This window comes from Triturus cristatus, chromosome 1_2, assembly GCF_964204655.1.
Source record: "Triturus cristatus chromosome 1_2, aTriCri1.1, whole genome shotgun sequence".
In the NCBI taxonomy this organism is placed as follows: Eukaryota; Metazoa; Chordata; class Amphibia; order Caudata; family Salamandridae; genus Triturus; species Triturus cristatus.
In genome coordinates, this window is record NC_140580.1 from 64,409,170 (window position 1) to 64,425,687 (window position 16,518).

At 47.8% G+C, this 16,518-nt stretch overlaps 1 protein-coding gene across 2 annotated transcripts in view; it reads right to left on the reverse strand.

Moving 5' to 3' along the window:
* ZRANB1 (zinc finger RANBP2-type containing 1) overlaps positions 1-16,518 on the reverse strand; it is a 299,913-nt gene that overhangs the window by 217,701 nt on the left and 65,694 nt on the right. For both annotated transcript variants that reach the window (XM_085601498.1, XM_085601489.1), the window contains exon 3: positions 16,004-16,191. In XM_085601498.1, the coding sequence (XP_085457624.1) occupies positions 16,004-16,191 (188 nt within the window). The remainder of the gene's footprint in view (positions 1-16,003; positions 16,192-16,518) is intronic.

Genomic DNA, 16,518 nt, shown 5'->3' on the forward strand with positions numbered 1-16,518 from the left:
CTCCCAGACATACACTGTGGTAGCTTGGCTCGAGTGGTCAGGGATCAGGCACCGTGCTAAGCATACGTCATACCCACACAATAACCATGCGTGCATCCGTTCCAAAAACGACACTACACCTTAAAAAATATACTGAAAATATATCTCTTTATCTTCTTTTCTCTTAGTTGCTGATTAAATAAATAATAATACAATCACAGTACACAAGGCTCTTCCTGTGGAAGGGTAAATCAAATCAATAATACTTCAACGATTCAATAAATAAGGTAGATCATAAATAATCAAGGCATAAATATAAGTGCATTACATAAAAGGCAATTAAATATTACGAGGCAATAAATACTGCGAGACAATAAATACTGTGAAACATTAAATACTGTAAGGCAATAAATACTGTGAGGTAATAAATAGGATTAATACAATAAATAGTGCTCTCAATAAATAATAAAAGCCAACAGTGACACTTGAAAATCAGTTCACATTCCTGAGGTACTATGGGATGATTTGACCCAATCCCAGCTTGTAGAGTTTTGGATGACCTGAGGGGTGTACTACTTGGCTTGGACAAGGCTGAGGCCTAAACTGAGGTAGATCAAGGGGGGGGATCTAGAGATCTGGCTCTCCCACACTACACAACCCCTCTGTATTAGTCTCAGCTCACCCCTGGCACTATCAAGCTGGTTCCAGCACCTCTCTAGCCTCTAGGATGGTCTCTTAGGGCCTTAGGCGCCCTCTATTCCACTTACTGCCCTTTTTATGAAGTTCCGACGCCGCTGGAGTCGTGTCGACGCCGTGAGGCGGTTCCGGTTCGATGTCGGCGGCCTCGGCGCAATGACAGTTCTGGACGACGCCGGGAGGCGGTTCCGGTTCGATGTCGGCTCCGGTTCGATGACGTCGGGCGGTCTTGGCTCGATGTAGACTTCGGGCGGCTCCGGTTCGATGACGTCGGGCGGCCTTGGCTCGATGTCGACTCCCGGCGGCTCCGGAGTGCGATCTCCACTCCCGACCTCCGGTGCTCCTTTCCTCAGGTTCCGGCGACTCCGGAGTGCGATCTCCACTCCCGACCTCCGGCACACTTCACCTCGGTCTCCGGCGACTCCGGAGGGCGGACTTCACTCCCCCGTCGACGCCGCTCACTCGACCTCGGGTGACTTCCTCCTCGACCTCTGGTACTCTCCACGACCTCCGCCGGCGCCCTCTCTCGACCTCTGGCAGCTCCGGGTACGACGTCTGCTTTCCAGTCAGCGCCGCTTCTCCACCTCGGGCTCCAGGTCTCCAGGCTTCTCGACGTCGGACTTCAAGAAGTTACCAGTAACCAGGTCAGGAACTTGCTGATCTTTACTTTTAAGGCCTGTTCCGGCTGTCCAGGTCCTTAAGATGGTTTTTCTTGCTTTCTCCCACACAGGGCTCTAGGCTGGGCTCAGTCAGTAGGGACTAGTATCAAGGGTGGGTTTATGGACCCCACTCCAGGCACAAGTTTCCACCCCTGCTGCCTCACTCCTTCCTCCTTCAGTTCTGTGCTCCTCTCTCTTCACCAGTCAGGTGCCAACTCCAACTGCCAACCTGGAGATGCCTTCCCCAACACTCTAAACCTGCCTCACACTGTCACAGGGTTCTGGAATGTTCTGGAAGGTGCTGGTAGGTTCCAGTGATGTCACAGGTGACAATGGCTGGCCACCATTTTGTGTTTCAGGCCCTCAGACAGAAGTTCCAGGGGTAGATAAAATGGCTCCCTGAATCTGCATCAATACTAAAAAGTCTGGTGGTTCCCAAAAAGGAAAAATACTAACAGGGTTTGAGGCAAAAGTGGGACAAAATAAATAATGATGAGGAGGGACCACCCAAAGGGCTGACAGGTCTAACAAGTACAGTATGGGGATTGAAGGGTTTTGTGTCCACAGATATTTATACTCATCCGTTATTGGGCCCCTTTCTCGCCAGGCCATTAGTTGGACTCAATATGTTGAGTGTACTGTATTCCAAGTCATTTTATTGCTTTTCCCATAGCAAGATTTATCGTCCAGGTGGTTCATTGCTTCCTTCAAATAATTTTCCCTTTTCCACAAGACCACGTTTCTGCCTTTATCCGCGTTTCTACTATTTCTTTGGTGTTCTTTATTTTCGTCATAAATTGATGGTATTGTAGCTCTTTTGTGTTTTTTCTGGCCTTTGACAATGTGTGCAGTTTTATTGAGGTTTTTTTAAATCTGAAATCACATGCTCTTGAAAACTGTCAATAGAATCTTTCATTAGTAGAGGATAGAATGTAGATGGTGGTTTGAAGGGAGTCTGACATGTCATACCTGGCTCGATTACAACATTTTGTAGGTTTGCCTCTGGAGTTTCACTGGCCTGATCACCCTCCAGTAGTAATTGATAGAGAGTATCTACTAGTTCCTGTGAATCCTGATTGGTATTTGTGTCTATCTCCCTCTTTTTTTGTTGTGTTGATGTTAGGTTTGTTGTAGCAGATGCTTCTATATTTGAGTTTTTTCTGGACTGTGCATGGAATTTCCAAAGTTTCAATTTCCTGACACTTTTATTGATGTCAACCCTGGGTTTGGTATAGTTGAAGGAGCTTTCTGGACAGAAGGCGAGTCCTAAAGCCAGTAATTGTGTTTCCGCGGTGTTGAGTCATATCCGTCAGATTTATTACAGTTGCTTCACTGCATTCCTTTGTTGTAGTATATTCTACTTTTTCCAATATTTCTTTGGTTGTTTCTTTTGTTGTTTTTTGTTGGTTCCTTCTTCTTTTGGCTTTTCTTCTCTCTCTCCGTTTTTTATTCCTACTCGATTTCCGCTGTTCCCTTGGCCTGAGCGATTGGAGGCACTCCATACATAAAAAAAATCAACTTCATCTGTTAGGGAATGTCTACGGGGCATAGCTTATTTTGTTGCGAGCTTCCATTTCTGGCTCGCTTTCCACCGTTGAGCTTCCCTCTCAAGCTGATGTCAAATCTGGGTATTGATTTCCATTGTCCGCCCTTTGTTTGTTGCCCTTATTGTCAGCTTTTAGTGCATCAAATATTATATACTTATATATTTATATACATATATACATACACACACACACACACACACACACATACACATACACACATATATACTTATATACACTTACACACACATTTCTGAGACACAGACGCAACCGCAGGAGACGTGAGAGAAGGAAACGCAGAAAAGCCCAGACAAAACAACAGGAATAGGGGAAATTGGAGACGCAAGTAAACACGGTCACCAAAACCATTATTAACCTCAGCAACAAACTCTCCGAGGCAGAAAAACAACTTCTCTCTAGGCCTAACATTCTGTCACGAAAGCATTTTTTTTTTTTTTTTTTTTTTATTAGAAACCGTAGGTACACGATAAAATACAGACAAGGGCCTACAACCACCAGGGACGGCCGCTATAGAGCCCGAGGGCCCGCAGTGCAACGCCACACATTCAAATGAACCAGAGGCAAAGCTCCCGGCAGTTCGTGAGCACATGTAACAGGCTGTGGCCATAGGCCAGGAGCAATCGGAAAAAACAGTTTCGTTTTCTATTAAATATAAAACACACTCAAGGCAATGAGAGTCCAAAATAGCAGCGTGCCCTTCCCAGGACGGGGAGCAACGTACAGTGTCCAAAGCAGTTCTTGTCTGGAAGCGGTAATGGGGGGCAACGGGAAGACAAAGCATGGAACACACCTCACACCATCCTGCAGAATGCGTGGCTAGGGGGACAAAGCAATATCGACCTCTAATGGCAGAGGCGGGGTGCAGATACGTCCACGATATAAATTCCATGGACCTCATACCTTAGTCCATTTCCCTGGCTTGCCTCTCGCCACATACACAGTCTTTTCCCTAAACATACACCAGTCCATATTCTCCTTCCATACCTCGATCGTGAGCGGCCTCGGGGAGCCCCATAGCTGTGCAATGTTACGCTTAGCCACCAGAGTCACCCACTGCGTCTGTGCCGCATTATAATCATTCGGTTCCCAGACAGACATTCAACAAACACCTCCTAGCCTCTGGCAACAGAGCGACGTGCGTGACCTCCTCCATTACGGTGTGGATACCATTCCAGAATCGCACAACCTCAGAACACTCATATAAGATATGAAGAAAGGTACCTGGCAGGCCACATCCACGCTTACACAGTCCATCCATCGAGTAACCCATACGCAGCAAACCGGGCCCCGTAACATACACTCTATGAAGGATCTTCAGCTGTACGAATCGTAAGCGGGCCGGGATCGCCACCTCTTTCGGGGAGGCCACCGCCGAAACCCAGTCCTCATCGTCCAGTTCCAAGCCATCGCCCGTCCATGCCTCCCGCAGACGGAGCAGCAAGTCCGCGCGATCATTAATGAGTTTCTTATAAATCAGAGAAATAGTGCTGTCGGGCACGTAGCCATCCAACACTCTATCCTCCAGTGGGGAATACTCGGGGATAGCAGCAACGTCCGGAAAAACCGAACACAGCGCATGGTAAACTTGCGCATACCGGAAGTACTCTCAATCGTTTAATTTATATTCAGTTTTAAGCATTTCAAACGTTTTGAAAGACCCCTTCGCCCAAAGATCACCCACCTTACATATACCAATCATATCCCATTTCTCAAAGCCTTTCGATCTCCACAAACAGCCCAGCCGCCCGGAGGCATACAACGGCGTCGCCCGAGTCAAGCGATCCCTCCACCCCATTGCAGCATTCGCCGCGTGCCACACACGTACCGTAACCTGCGTGGGTCCTGTCAACCGCGTGTCCGGGGTCACCGCGTACAGCGCCCTTTTATAATCCCCACCCGGGAGCAGAAATGTATCCATCTCGAAGGCCGGATTCAAGGCAGGACCGTATATCCCGTGGTTCACCGCCGCCAACTGAGACGCCCAATAGTATCGTTTAATATCGGGGAGGGCGACCCCCCCCCATCGTACCAAGGGAGCGTCAACTTGGCGAGAGCAATCCACGGCCGCCCGTCCCAAAACAGTTGGCGCTGAAGACCCTCCACCTCCCGGAAATAACGGGCCGGCAAGACATCGAGTATTTTGCAAAGCATACAAGAAGCGAGGTAGCGACATCATTTTAAACAATGCCGCCCGTCCGAGCAGCGAGAGCGGAAGTCGTCGCCACCTCGCGACGTCGGCCTTCAATCGCTGGAGGGGAGGGAGAAGATTTTGCTCATAGCGGACCGCGGGATCCAGAGAGATAAAGATTCCCAAATATTTGAACCCCAGTGTAGCAATCTGGATGGGGCAATGCCGTGGCAGGATGGGGGCCTCGCCCGAGAGGACGTAAACACATGACTTGGCCCAGTTGATGACCAGGCCAGAGTTGCGACCAAAGGAATTCAGTACGTCCACCAATACAATTAGCGACTGTCGGGGAGATGTGAGATACAGAAGGATGTCATCCGCGTAAAGGGAGACACGGTCTTCAAACTCAGGCGTCCATCCAATGCCTCGCAGCGACGGCTCCCAAAGGAACCAGGCGGCGAGAGGCTCCAAAGAAAGTGCAAAGAGAAGTGGTGACAACGGACATCCCTGCCGCGCACCTCTCCCCAGTGCGAAGGGAGCCGACACCCTACCATTCACCACCACCTGAGCCAGTGGGTCAGCATATAATAATTTTACCCAACCAATAAACTCAGGGCCGAACCCAAATTTCGCCAGCAAGAACCAAATATACGGCCACTCCAAAGTGTCAAACGCCATAGTGGCATCTAAAGATGCCAAGATGGCCGGCTCACGTATAAACTCCGCTCTAGCAAGCACGCCGTGCAACCGCCTCAAATTCAGAGCGGTATTCCGATGAGGTATGAAACCGGACTGATCCTGATGAATCAAGTCGCCCACGACCCGAACCAGTCGATTAGCCAATACCTTAGCCAGAATTTTGGGTTCTGCGTTCAACAGCGAAATGGGCCAATAGGAGGCACAGCGATCTCGCGGCTTCCCCTCTTTGTGTATCACAACTATGTTGGCGAGGCGTTGGTCAGGGGGGAGGAAGCCCGCCGCACGTGCCGCGAAAAACATGTCCCGAAGATACGGCGCTATCTTATCGGGATGCAACTTATATAGTTCGATGGGAAGACCATTAGGACCCACAGCCGTACCCGATGCGATCGAGCGAGTGGCCAGAGCGATCTTATCTGACGACAACTTCGCCTCCATCAATACTGCATCAGCCTCCGATAGGGTTGGCAATGCAATATCTCTAAGTAACAGATGAGAATCCTCCTCCGAACGCACAGAAACCGGAGAGTATACCCCGCGGAAATAATGCGCGAAGCAGTCAACGATCTCCACCGGGTCAGTCACACGCACTCCATCCATTCTCTCCACAACGGGCACCACCCTGCTCGCTCTCTCCTTCTTATCCAACCAAGAAATCAACTTTCCGGCCTTATCCCCCACATCATACAGTCGTCCTTGCTGCTCTCTACTCATCCCTTTAGCGGCTTCCGTGACTAGCGCTCTATAATCTGATTGTTTGAGGCTGTAAACGTGCAATTTCTCATCAGTAACTCCCCGTTCCAAGTCCTCCTCCATTTCAGCTATTTCAGTTTCCAGGCGAACCACCTCTGCTCTCTCGGACCTCTTAGCATGGGAGATAAGGGACAAGGCCTGCCCCCTGATCACCACTTTATAAGCCTCCCATAGGGAGACGGCCGACGACACAGACCCCACGTTATCATTGAAGTAGTGATCAGTGGACTTGACCAGTTCCACGCGGATCTTAGGGTTACGTATATACCAAGGGCTAACGGGTGCTACTCTCCCCTCTGCCCCAGGGACAACCTTCAGTTGCAACCATATAGGGGAATGGTCAGAGATGCCACGGGCTAAATGACGCACCTCCCCAATCATACCAGCTTGGATCGCCGGGATAAGCATATAAACAAGTCTCGAGAGACTCCCATGGGCCCCCGAGTGAAAGGTATATTGCGCCTGTCCCGGGTGCATCAATCTCCAGCAATCTACAAGTCCCAAGGTGTCCAAAAAGCCACCCAACCAGGCCTGAGCCCTAGGGAGATCCCTGGGGGGGGGGGGGTGACGGTCCTCCAACCCGGAGACAACAGCATTAAAGTCACCCCCCAACACCAGAACCCCCCCAGGGAGTCCCAGGACCAAACGCCCCAGATCAGCAAATGTAGCCGTCTGTAACCCCGGAGGCACATACACAGCAACGAGCGAAACAGTCCTACCCTCCCATCTCCCCACCAGTGCCACATAGCGCCCCCTATCATTGTGAAGCACCTCGTCCACCTCCAATGGGAGAGAGGCCCTAACCAAAATGCCCACTCCCCTAGAGCCAGAAGTGAAACCAGAGTGAGCGGCAAGGCGATAGCCCCTCCTATTTAGGGCATGGAAGGAGTTCCCAATCAAATGTGTCTCCTGCAGGAAAACAATGTCGGGCGAAGTCAGTTTCAAAAACTGCAACACCACCCCGCGCTTGATCCTGTCCCCCCCAGTCCATTTACATTCCAAGAAAGGATTCTCAATCCCCTACCCCCCATCCCACTCCCGTGCATGATACCCACATCCCGGAAAGCACAAACCGGATAAGTCAGCAGAGAACTTCACATTGCCTTGCGAAACAAACAAACAATACCCAACAACCCCCCTCCCCCACAATCCCCAAACCACAACTCCCCCCTCCCTGCACCCCTGCTTGAGCCCAAACAGCCCCCCCCAACTCGCAGTGTGCCTGTCGCCCTAACATATACCACAAAAAGAACCCCAGAAGGAGGAAAGGACCCCAATAAGCTCCCCACAACCCCCAGGCATTTGGAGGGCATATTGTGCCAAACTAGGGTCCAGTTGAGCCAAGGTACAAAACGTCACCAGTCCAGTCCATCACCAGGAACCAAGTTCTAGGCCTGCTCCACCAAATCCTGTCCGCGCTCCGCCGTCCGACTGTCTCGATCCTGTCCCCGAGGCAGGGCATCCAACCAGTCTCCAACCGCCTCCGGACGGTCGAAAAAGTGTGAGCGACCCCGGAACTCAACCCGCAGCCTAGCTGGGAATAACATCGCATACTTCAGCTCCATGACCCTCAGGCGCCGTTTGACGCCCAAAAATCCCAGCCGTTGTTTTTGGACCGCTTGCGTGAAGTCCGGGTAAAAGCTAACATTAGAGTTCTCAAACTTCAGCGTCCCGGCCACCCTCGACGCCTGAAGGATAGCATCCCTATCCCGAAAGTTAAAGAGTCGGGCGATTATAGGCCGCGGGGGAGCACCCACTTTGGGCGCTCCACCCGGAATCCTGTGGGCCCGCTCCACCGCAAAGAACTTGCTCAGTCCCTTGGGCGCGAGACGATTGATCACCAGATCCTCCACAAAAAGATCCGCAGCAGATTCCTCCGACCTTTCCGGCACTCCAATGATACGAACATTGTTCCGTCTAGCCCTGCTCTCGGAGTCCTCAAGTCGACGGTCCGTCAGATCACTGGCTAGCCGCAACCTACGGACCTCCGTCTGCAGGGCGGCCACGTCAACAGTTAGACTCGACGCCGCTTGACTCAAGGAGTCGACCCGCTCGTTAGTTTTGGACAGGTCTGCCCTGACCAAATTCACATTGATCAGGACCGCGTCAAATTTATGAGCCAAGGTATCAAACTGCTGACCCACAGCGGTCTTTATCTCCTCAATGGCGCCCATGACGTCCAGCAAAGTCAATTCTGACGATGGGTCTGAGACCTCTTTAGACCTCTCAGGCGATTTATGCGAGCTACCAGGGGATCCCTTTGCCTGCGCATATCGATCCATATTATTGACCTGGGTATAGGCACCCCTCCGAGTTGACTTGGGTTTCGACTTGTCTCCGTCTAGTCTCGCCGCCATCGTCCGGAGGCCACCAAGGTTGGCACCCGCCCGCACCAGGGAAAAGAGGCCAGGTAGCTAATTCAATTGAACACAGCCGTCGCCGACAGTAAGCCCATGTATAGTCTGAGAGTCAGGCCAGACACTCCGCCGTCCGCGCCCCTCTGAAACACCAAAGTCTCTCAGCCGATATCAGAAAACGAGCTTGAAAACGAAAGTGCGGGGTCCGTGACAGGTCGAGCCCAACCAGCCGCTGTTCACTTCGTACCCGGGCACTTCACCAACTCGAAATCGGGACCAAGGCGAGAGCAGGCCGCAAACTTAACAGTGCAACAATTCCGGTTCCCGGCGTCCGATCCGGATTTGGAAAACTGGTGGCACCTCAGCGCAAGTTCATCTGCAAACTCCCGTCGAATAAACCAGGATTAAGTCAGGATAGACGTGGGAGGTAGCGGGGGCCCTCGAGAGCCGTAAGCCTACGCGGCCATCTTGGTTGCGCGCTAGGCTCCTCCCCCCCGAAAGCAGTTTTGACTACAGCAACACCCGTATTGATGATTTAAAGTTCATCAGAAAACTAAAATTGATCAAATTCTTCAAACTTGAACATAGCAACACTGATAATCTACCAGCTACCACACCAACAGCTGGGGCAAACATGCTTGTTTCAGATATCCCTACGATCCGCACTCTAGTGGAATTAGAGTCTTCCAATGAGCCCTCAGCAAATTCTACATGATGAAGGCACTGTGAGCTCTACCAGGGTACCCAGCCCATTCAAACCCCATTCCACTTTCGCCCCTTTGAAGGCAAGGGACGCTATTGATATTTTCAGTGATGTCATTACTGATGAACTCAAAGCACTTCACATCAAGAATGTACGAACACCGGCCAGGCGCAATAACTCAACAAAAAATACTATGACCTTATGAAAAAACGACAAAAAGAATGAGGTGATCATAAATAAATCTGATATGGGGGGGGGGGGGAAAACATCGTGCTTTGGCCACGACAGATGTACCTTGAGGAAGAGGACCAGCATCTGACTGACTCTGAATGTTACAAAATATCCAGCCAAAAGGAGGTGGCTGACAGCAACAAAACTTAAAAAAACATCAATGCTTTTAGATGGCAAGGAATGCTCAGCAAAGACTATCACTCATCCCTGAACACGGATGCACCAGTGCTCCCTATCCTATATTTCCTTCCCAAGGTCCACAAGAACTCCAATCCAACCCCAGGCCGTCCTATCATCTCGGCGAGAAAGAACATGTGCGAAAACATATCCAAATACGTAGACTTTTTCCCTACAGGATCTGGTTACCAGACTACCCACGTATCTCAAAGATACCAGTGACTCTCTTGAAGATAAATGACATTCCATGATGTGAGGACTACATGCTTATGTCTCTTGACATAATTTCACTGTACACGAGCATTCACCATAGAGATGGCTTAGAGGCCTGCAAACATTTTCTTGGCAAAAGACCAATTCACTGCTTTAAGCACAACTAATTCATTTTGTTCCTCATTGAATGGTGTCCAAGTCATAATTTTCTCATGTTCAACAAAACTGTATACCAGCAGCTGAGGGGGTTGGCCATGGGAGCCTGCTTCTCACCCAGCTACGCATGTCTTCAAGTGGGCTGGTGGGAGGAGCAGTCTCTCATGGCTAGCCATTCGGATGCATGGAACAACAACATCGTCACATGGCTTAGATACATAGATGACGTCTTTGTAATTTGGAGTGGCAATGCTGAGAGTGCGAGGGCCTTCATCACAGAGATTAATACCAACAATCTCAATTTGGAATTCAATGCTAGCATGAGTAACACCTCCACTGAGCTCCTTGATGTCATGCTCTATATTTCCAATGGGGCGCTACACTCAAAGCTACATAGGAAACCAAACACAGGCAACTCGACCTTGCATGCCTCCAGCTTTCACCCCAGGCACTTAATTGCAAGCATTCCCTACGGTCAAATGATTCGTCTTTGCAGAATATGCAGCTCTGTTGAAGACCTAGCAATATGTCAGAAGGAGGTCTTCCACAGATTCGGGCTCGAGGTTACTCCAAAAGCATCATGAAAGTCACCAATAGGGCCAACGTCATACCCAGGGAAGAACTTCTCACAGGGAAGCCCACTCCTGACACAGACACTGCCACTAGTAAAATGACAAAGTCCATGCACAGTAAGCACTAGGCTCAAAATCACGTACAACACTGAGGAATGTGCTATTCAATCTATGATCAACAAGCGGGGGGGGGGGGGGGGGGAGGATCATAAAATCTGACCCAACGTTTGGCCCCATAGTGGCACGACGTCCTGATATCACATTTAGACATGCATTCTCTATGCATGATGCCCTAGTGAGGAACAGTCCTGAAATCAACATCAAATCGGCTGTCTGACATGAAGGGATTCTTCAAATGTAACAGCTGTAGGGCTTGGAAATTTGGTAGAAACATCATGCAATTAGATTCCACCTTCAGGAGAGAACCTCTTAACATCAAACACCGACTCACTTGCAGAACAGAGTTTGCAGTTCACGCACTCAAGTGTAAATGTGGTCTGCGCTACATTGGCAGCACCAAGTTACAAGTACACCAACACATTCTACAACACTTAAGGGCCATTGTGAACAATGATCCTTCCTACCCTGTAGCGAGGCATTTTAAGGAAGTGCATAACAACCATGACGACCTTTAATACTATGTAATTGACTGCATACCTGCATTATGAAGGGGAGGGAATCGAGAGAAACTACTCCGCCAGCTAGAAAGTAGATACATCTTATAATTCAACACCAAGACACCCACTGACCTCAACACGAGTGAGGATTTACACAACTTTCTGTAGCTTTGAGCACCGCATACTCCATAATGCTGCATTCCTTAGGGTATTCCTCTGCTTACGTCAATACACTACGCATTCCTCTGCTCATATTAATACACTACTAGTTCTCTACCATCAGATGGTCAAATAGGGACCATACATATGCAACAACTGCTTGTGCACTTTTGAGCTCTGAAATATGAATAACTGCTATCCATTGTTTTGCTCTACAGATGCACTAACTGCATTTGTACAATTGAGTTTTAATGTATTCACTGTGACATGTCGGAGCCTATTCTTGGACTAGAGAATTAAGCCATGTGGATTTGGTAGTTGTCCTATTTTTACATCTTTAAATTTTTCACGTAATTTATCCTGAACTTTATATGCAGTACATGTGAGCAAACTTTTCTATGACACTGCTGTCACTTAACTCACTGTAAATTACCACGCAATTCATGCTTCACATTCCCTACGCAACTTCCCGTACCTCACAATTTTCACTTAGGCACTTAATCGCAGCAGTCGCATTTTTAACTAATTTCATATCATCACAGTTAACTCTTCTGCCGACTTTTGACGCTCACACTGGAACGCTGCACAATAACAGTCTCCTTCATGGCTAGCCGATTTCTAATCCTCAAGCATTTGAGACATGCTTTCCTTTAGTTATCAGTAGATGCAGCTTGTCTCGCCTCTGCCCACAGCTCTTCAAAAGACACAGTCGAGTACACAACTGAATTTGTAGAGCCCAATCCAATGTTATCACCAGATAATGCTACCTCCGACTCCAGATTTTCACTGGGGCCCCAGTGCAACAAGTACGGATGCTCGCCATTGACCAATTAGGCCGGTATTCTCTTGAGATTCATCACGTTGCACATGTTTTCATTTTTCATTTTTAGGTCTCGCCTGCGAACACAGCACGAAGCGCTGCTGTCCGCCAGCGAGATCTATTGTTGCTGATTTGCCTCGGAAGTGGGACAGGAGATAGGCACGCGCAATGCTTTTGGCGGATTGGAGCCGGTGTACACGCACGTGAACACGCACGTGCACACACGCTAAGTGCACATCTCCTGTCCCGCTTCCGATAACATGCCAGCCCCGTTGGAGGCTCCCTGTGGGCTATTGTTGGCGCAAAGTGTACTTTTGCAATTCTGAGCAACAATAGCCCAGACGGAGCCCCCCCCCCCCCCGAAGAGCAGCCCGGTGAGTAAAGAAGGGCTGGGGGGGGGCTTCCCTGCACTCCTGGGAGCCCCGCGCTGCTGTGGTCATCCTCGGCCGCCGCATTCTTCACCCGGGGCTTCTCTTCACTCCGGCTGCAACCGCGGGGCTCTCCCTTCAACATGGGAGCCCCGCGTTAGCTCGGCACGCCAGTTTCTGTTTTTGCCAGAGCAGGCCCCGCCCATGTCCCGGGCAAGGGCGCCTGACTTCCGGCTTGAAGACTAGAAGTTAACAAGCAATTGCAATGCCATAGTTCTCGCATTGACGCGAGTTGGAACTATTGACATTGGCAAATAATGCCTTTTATTTTTGTTTTCTTTTTAAAAACCTAAAATAAAAGGCATTGTTATTTACAATGTCAATAGCTCAAACTCGCATCAATGTGAGACCTATTGCATTGCAAATGCTGGTTTCATTTATACTCACAATATACATTTGCGAGGCATTGGGGGATTGGCAGACACTGTTTTTAAGGTTCTTAACGTTTCCACGGTTTCATCACATTGATAACATTAAGGCCTATGTTAGTTTAATTTTATGTTAAGAGTCTGTTTGCGATGTCTGCAGAGTCAGTGATGTAATTCACTTGACTTACTGCCAGTAGTAAAGTAGCGCTCTAGAAAAAGTCGGTTAAAGGTGGTAAAATGCCTATTAATGCCTAGTCATGATGTTAACGTAGAAAAAATACAACTGCTCGTGTATGTATATATTCCACTCAATTGCCATTAGCGCGCTGTGTTATCAAGGCCGCATGTCTGGCGGCCGAAACGAGTCATTTGGACCTTGATGTGTGAATAAAGAAACATCTACATTCTTGCTTCTGGAGTCTGTGCCCTTGTGTTACGCCGCTGTATGTGTGTGTATACACACGCATGCAGTTATGCCTGCTACTAATAAGTACAATAAGTGCCATGTGTATATCTAGATGTACAAGTTAATTACAGTTATTTGAACCCGTATAAATATGCAACATAATAAATGTGGACAGCAGACCATGCAATATTGCTGCTCTGTCAATATGGGTTTCATAAGCACTATATAATTGCAATTACAATGCTGGGGCTAGATTAATGAAATTGTGATGGGGAACTGGCAGAAATGGGAGAATCTTCTTTTAATGTGCACCAAGAAGGTTACTTAGGTGGTCATTAACATGGCCAGAGTCAAAGACATAAGCGTCCATCAAATATAGACTAACGTGTTTGGCACATGGGAATCTAGGTGCTTGGGCCCTAAGAATGTGGCATAATTGGTCCTACAAGACAAACTGATCCAGATGCAAAAAATCTAAAATGCTAAGCCAGAAGGCAATGAACTCGTTAAGCAACATTTTCACCCAGGGAGGTCTTGTGTGGGGAATCCCTAGGCACAGACTACTTCCTGAAACAACATCCAGGCCTCAGTTCATGCCTAGAGTGTCTGAGAGGGGAAGGCACCATCAGTCAATAATTCAGTTTATTACATTTTAGAAAGTCAAAGCAGCCAATTCCAGGCACTTGATGAGATTGCCAGCAGAAAAGAGGAAAAACTCCACTTTTTCATGCTTTTACAGCATGATTAGTTAATTGAAATCCTGTCAATATCATTGGGCCCTTCCGTGTCTCTTGGAGAACTACAGGGTGCAAGATCAGAAGCAGCATGAAAAGGTCATCTGGGATAATGCCACATGCTATGCTACAACCTTTAATACCACAGTGGCAAGTTTCACTTTAGGGCAGGGCCCAAGGGTCCGATGAGCTTACAAATGGAAAAACACTTCAGAGATTGAGAGAGACTTCTGTACATTGGGATGTTTGTATGCCTCTGCTGCAAGAACCAGAAGGTTTAGGCACCCTCATAATACACAAACTGGTCTGACAGTACAGAGCACCAGTAGGAGAATTTCATCTTTTTTTTTTTTTAAATACCACTTGCCATTAACTTCTGGTATCATTTTTGTTTTTTACTGAGTTTTATATAGTGCAAACTTGATCTGAAGGTATCGGGTATCAGAAAGCTTTACATAGCACCAGTGGCGTTAGAGGACACATTCATTTTTTGTTAGGCATGGGGAGATTAAGTGATTTGCCCAGAATCACGGGATGTTCAGCGCCATTGCCGAGACTCTAACCCGGTTCCACAGATTCTAGGTTAACCGCCCTAGCCTTTAGGCCAACTCCTCTCCCATCTTATTTGCAGAAATCTCTTGGAAGATTCAACAGGATTGCAGAAGAAAAAGAATGGATGGAAATCAAACAAATGGAAGACAACAAAGAAGTCAGTAATATAAAAAGGTTCCCCCCCCCCAGCACATTTAGATAGATACCAGGATTGAAGCAGGGAAAAGAAGGGCTTGTCCAAAGGAGGGCAATAGAATGAACACCGGAACTGTGCAGCTGTGAATTTACTTCAAGCAGAAGAAAACAGGAATGGAATAAACAGGTGTGTGCACAAAGACAATTTTCAGCACTCGTTCTCAGCTACTAAAAAGTTATATGCAGCCAAGAGAGAAATTTTCCACCTCCTTAACTTGGGGTTCTGAACATCCTATAAATGTAGAGAGAAGAGATGGAGGTACCATTAACATTATGTCAAAGACCAGAGTCAAGCCAATAGGCAGCTCTTTCATGCAGGGGTATTTAACAGGGCTGAATGGCTCACATTCTATGGAAACTTGCTTCAATGTACCATATGTGAAATACCCAAGCACTTTTCCAGGAACAGAGGATGCATCGTGTCATGCAACCTTTTTTTGAATCCGCAATAAATTGGGGGGATTTTTAAATCATTGCTCCGACTCTTGCTTCATAATTGTACACATAATACCAAGGGTGACAGTGGTCTTGTGACCATCCTGAAACAGAAGTGTCATTGCAGCCTCCAAATCAAGAGGGATCATGTTTGCAAGAAAACTCCGACTCAACGGAGAGAATAATGCAAGAGACATAAGCAAAATTCTGGGAAAGAATGTCCCAGTATTTTCCCCATGACCTGACCAGTTTATAATATTAATGAAGGTTTTGCTGATGTTCCTGTGAACGGCAACATGTGTTTATCATTAGAGTACTGATCTGCCACAACAGCATATAGAAACCAAAATATAAAAAAATGAAATAAAAGCTTCAGAATTAGTAAATTTAGCATTTCTTACCTCTGTTAGTAGTATGGCCAACATATCTTGTCTCTGGAAGCGTATCGACAGATGAACTAGAGTGTAGCCCACATCAAATGCAGAAGGTCGATTTAGTAGGCGAACCTCATCTGCCGAAAGTTGGCGTGCAATGTCCCCACCGGCAGATTTGAATGCCTCAATGGCAGCTAAATCCCCCTCAACAACTCCTGAAACAGAAACATACAATGAAGGTAGGGCTTTAAACTATACATTTTTAGATTTAATAGAATGACAACATAAATTGGCTGGTATACATACACAGAATGACAAGAGACCACATGGTAATGAGAACAGTATAAATATAATTCATTCAATAAATCAATACTGAAAAGATGCACACATTTTACAAGCAAAGTAGTAAAGCATCCTGCCACCAAAAAGGTAAGATCAAAGAGTTACCTACCATCAGTAAAAGTATTTCTGGTGCACAGTCTCTCTTCCTACATCTTATTCATATCCTTCAGGTGTCGGACTGGGCTAGAAAACTATCTCCA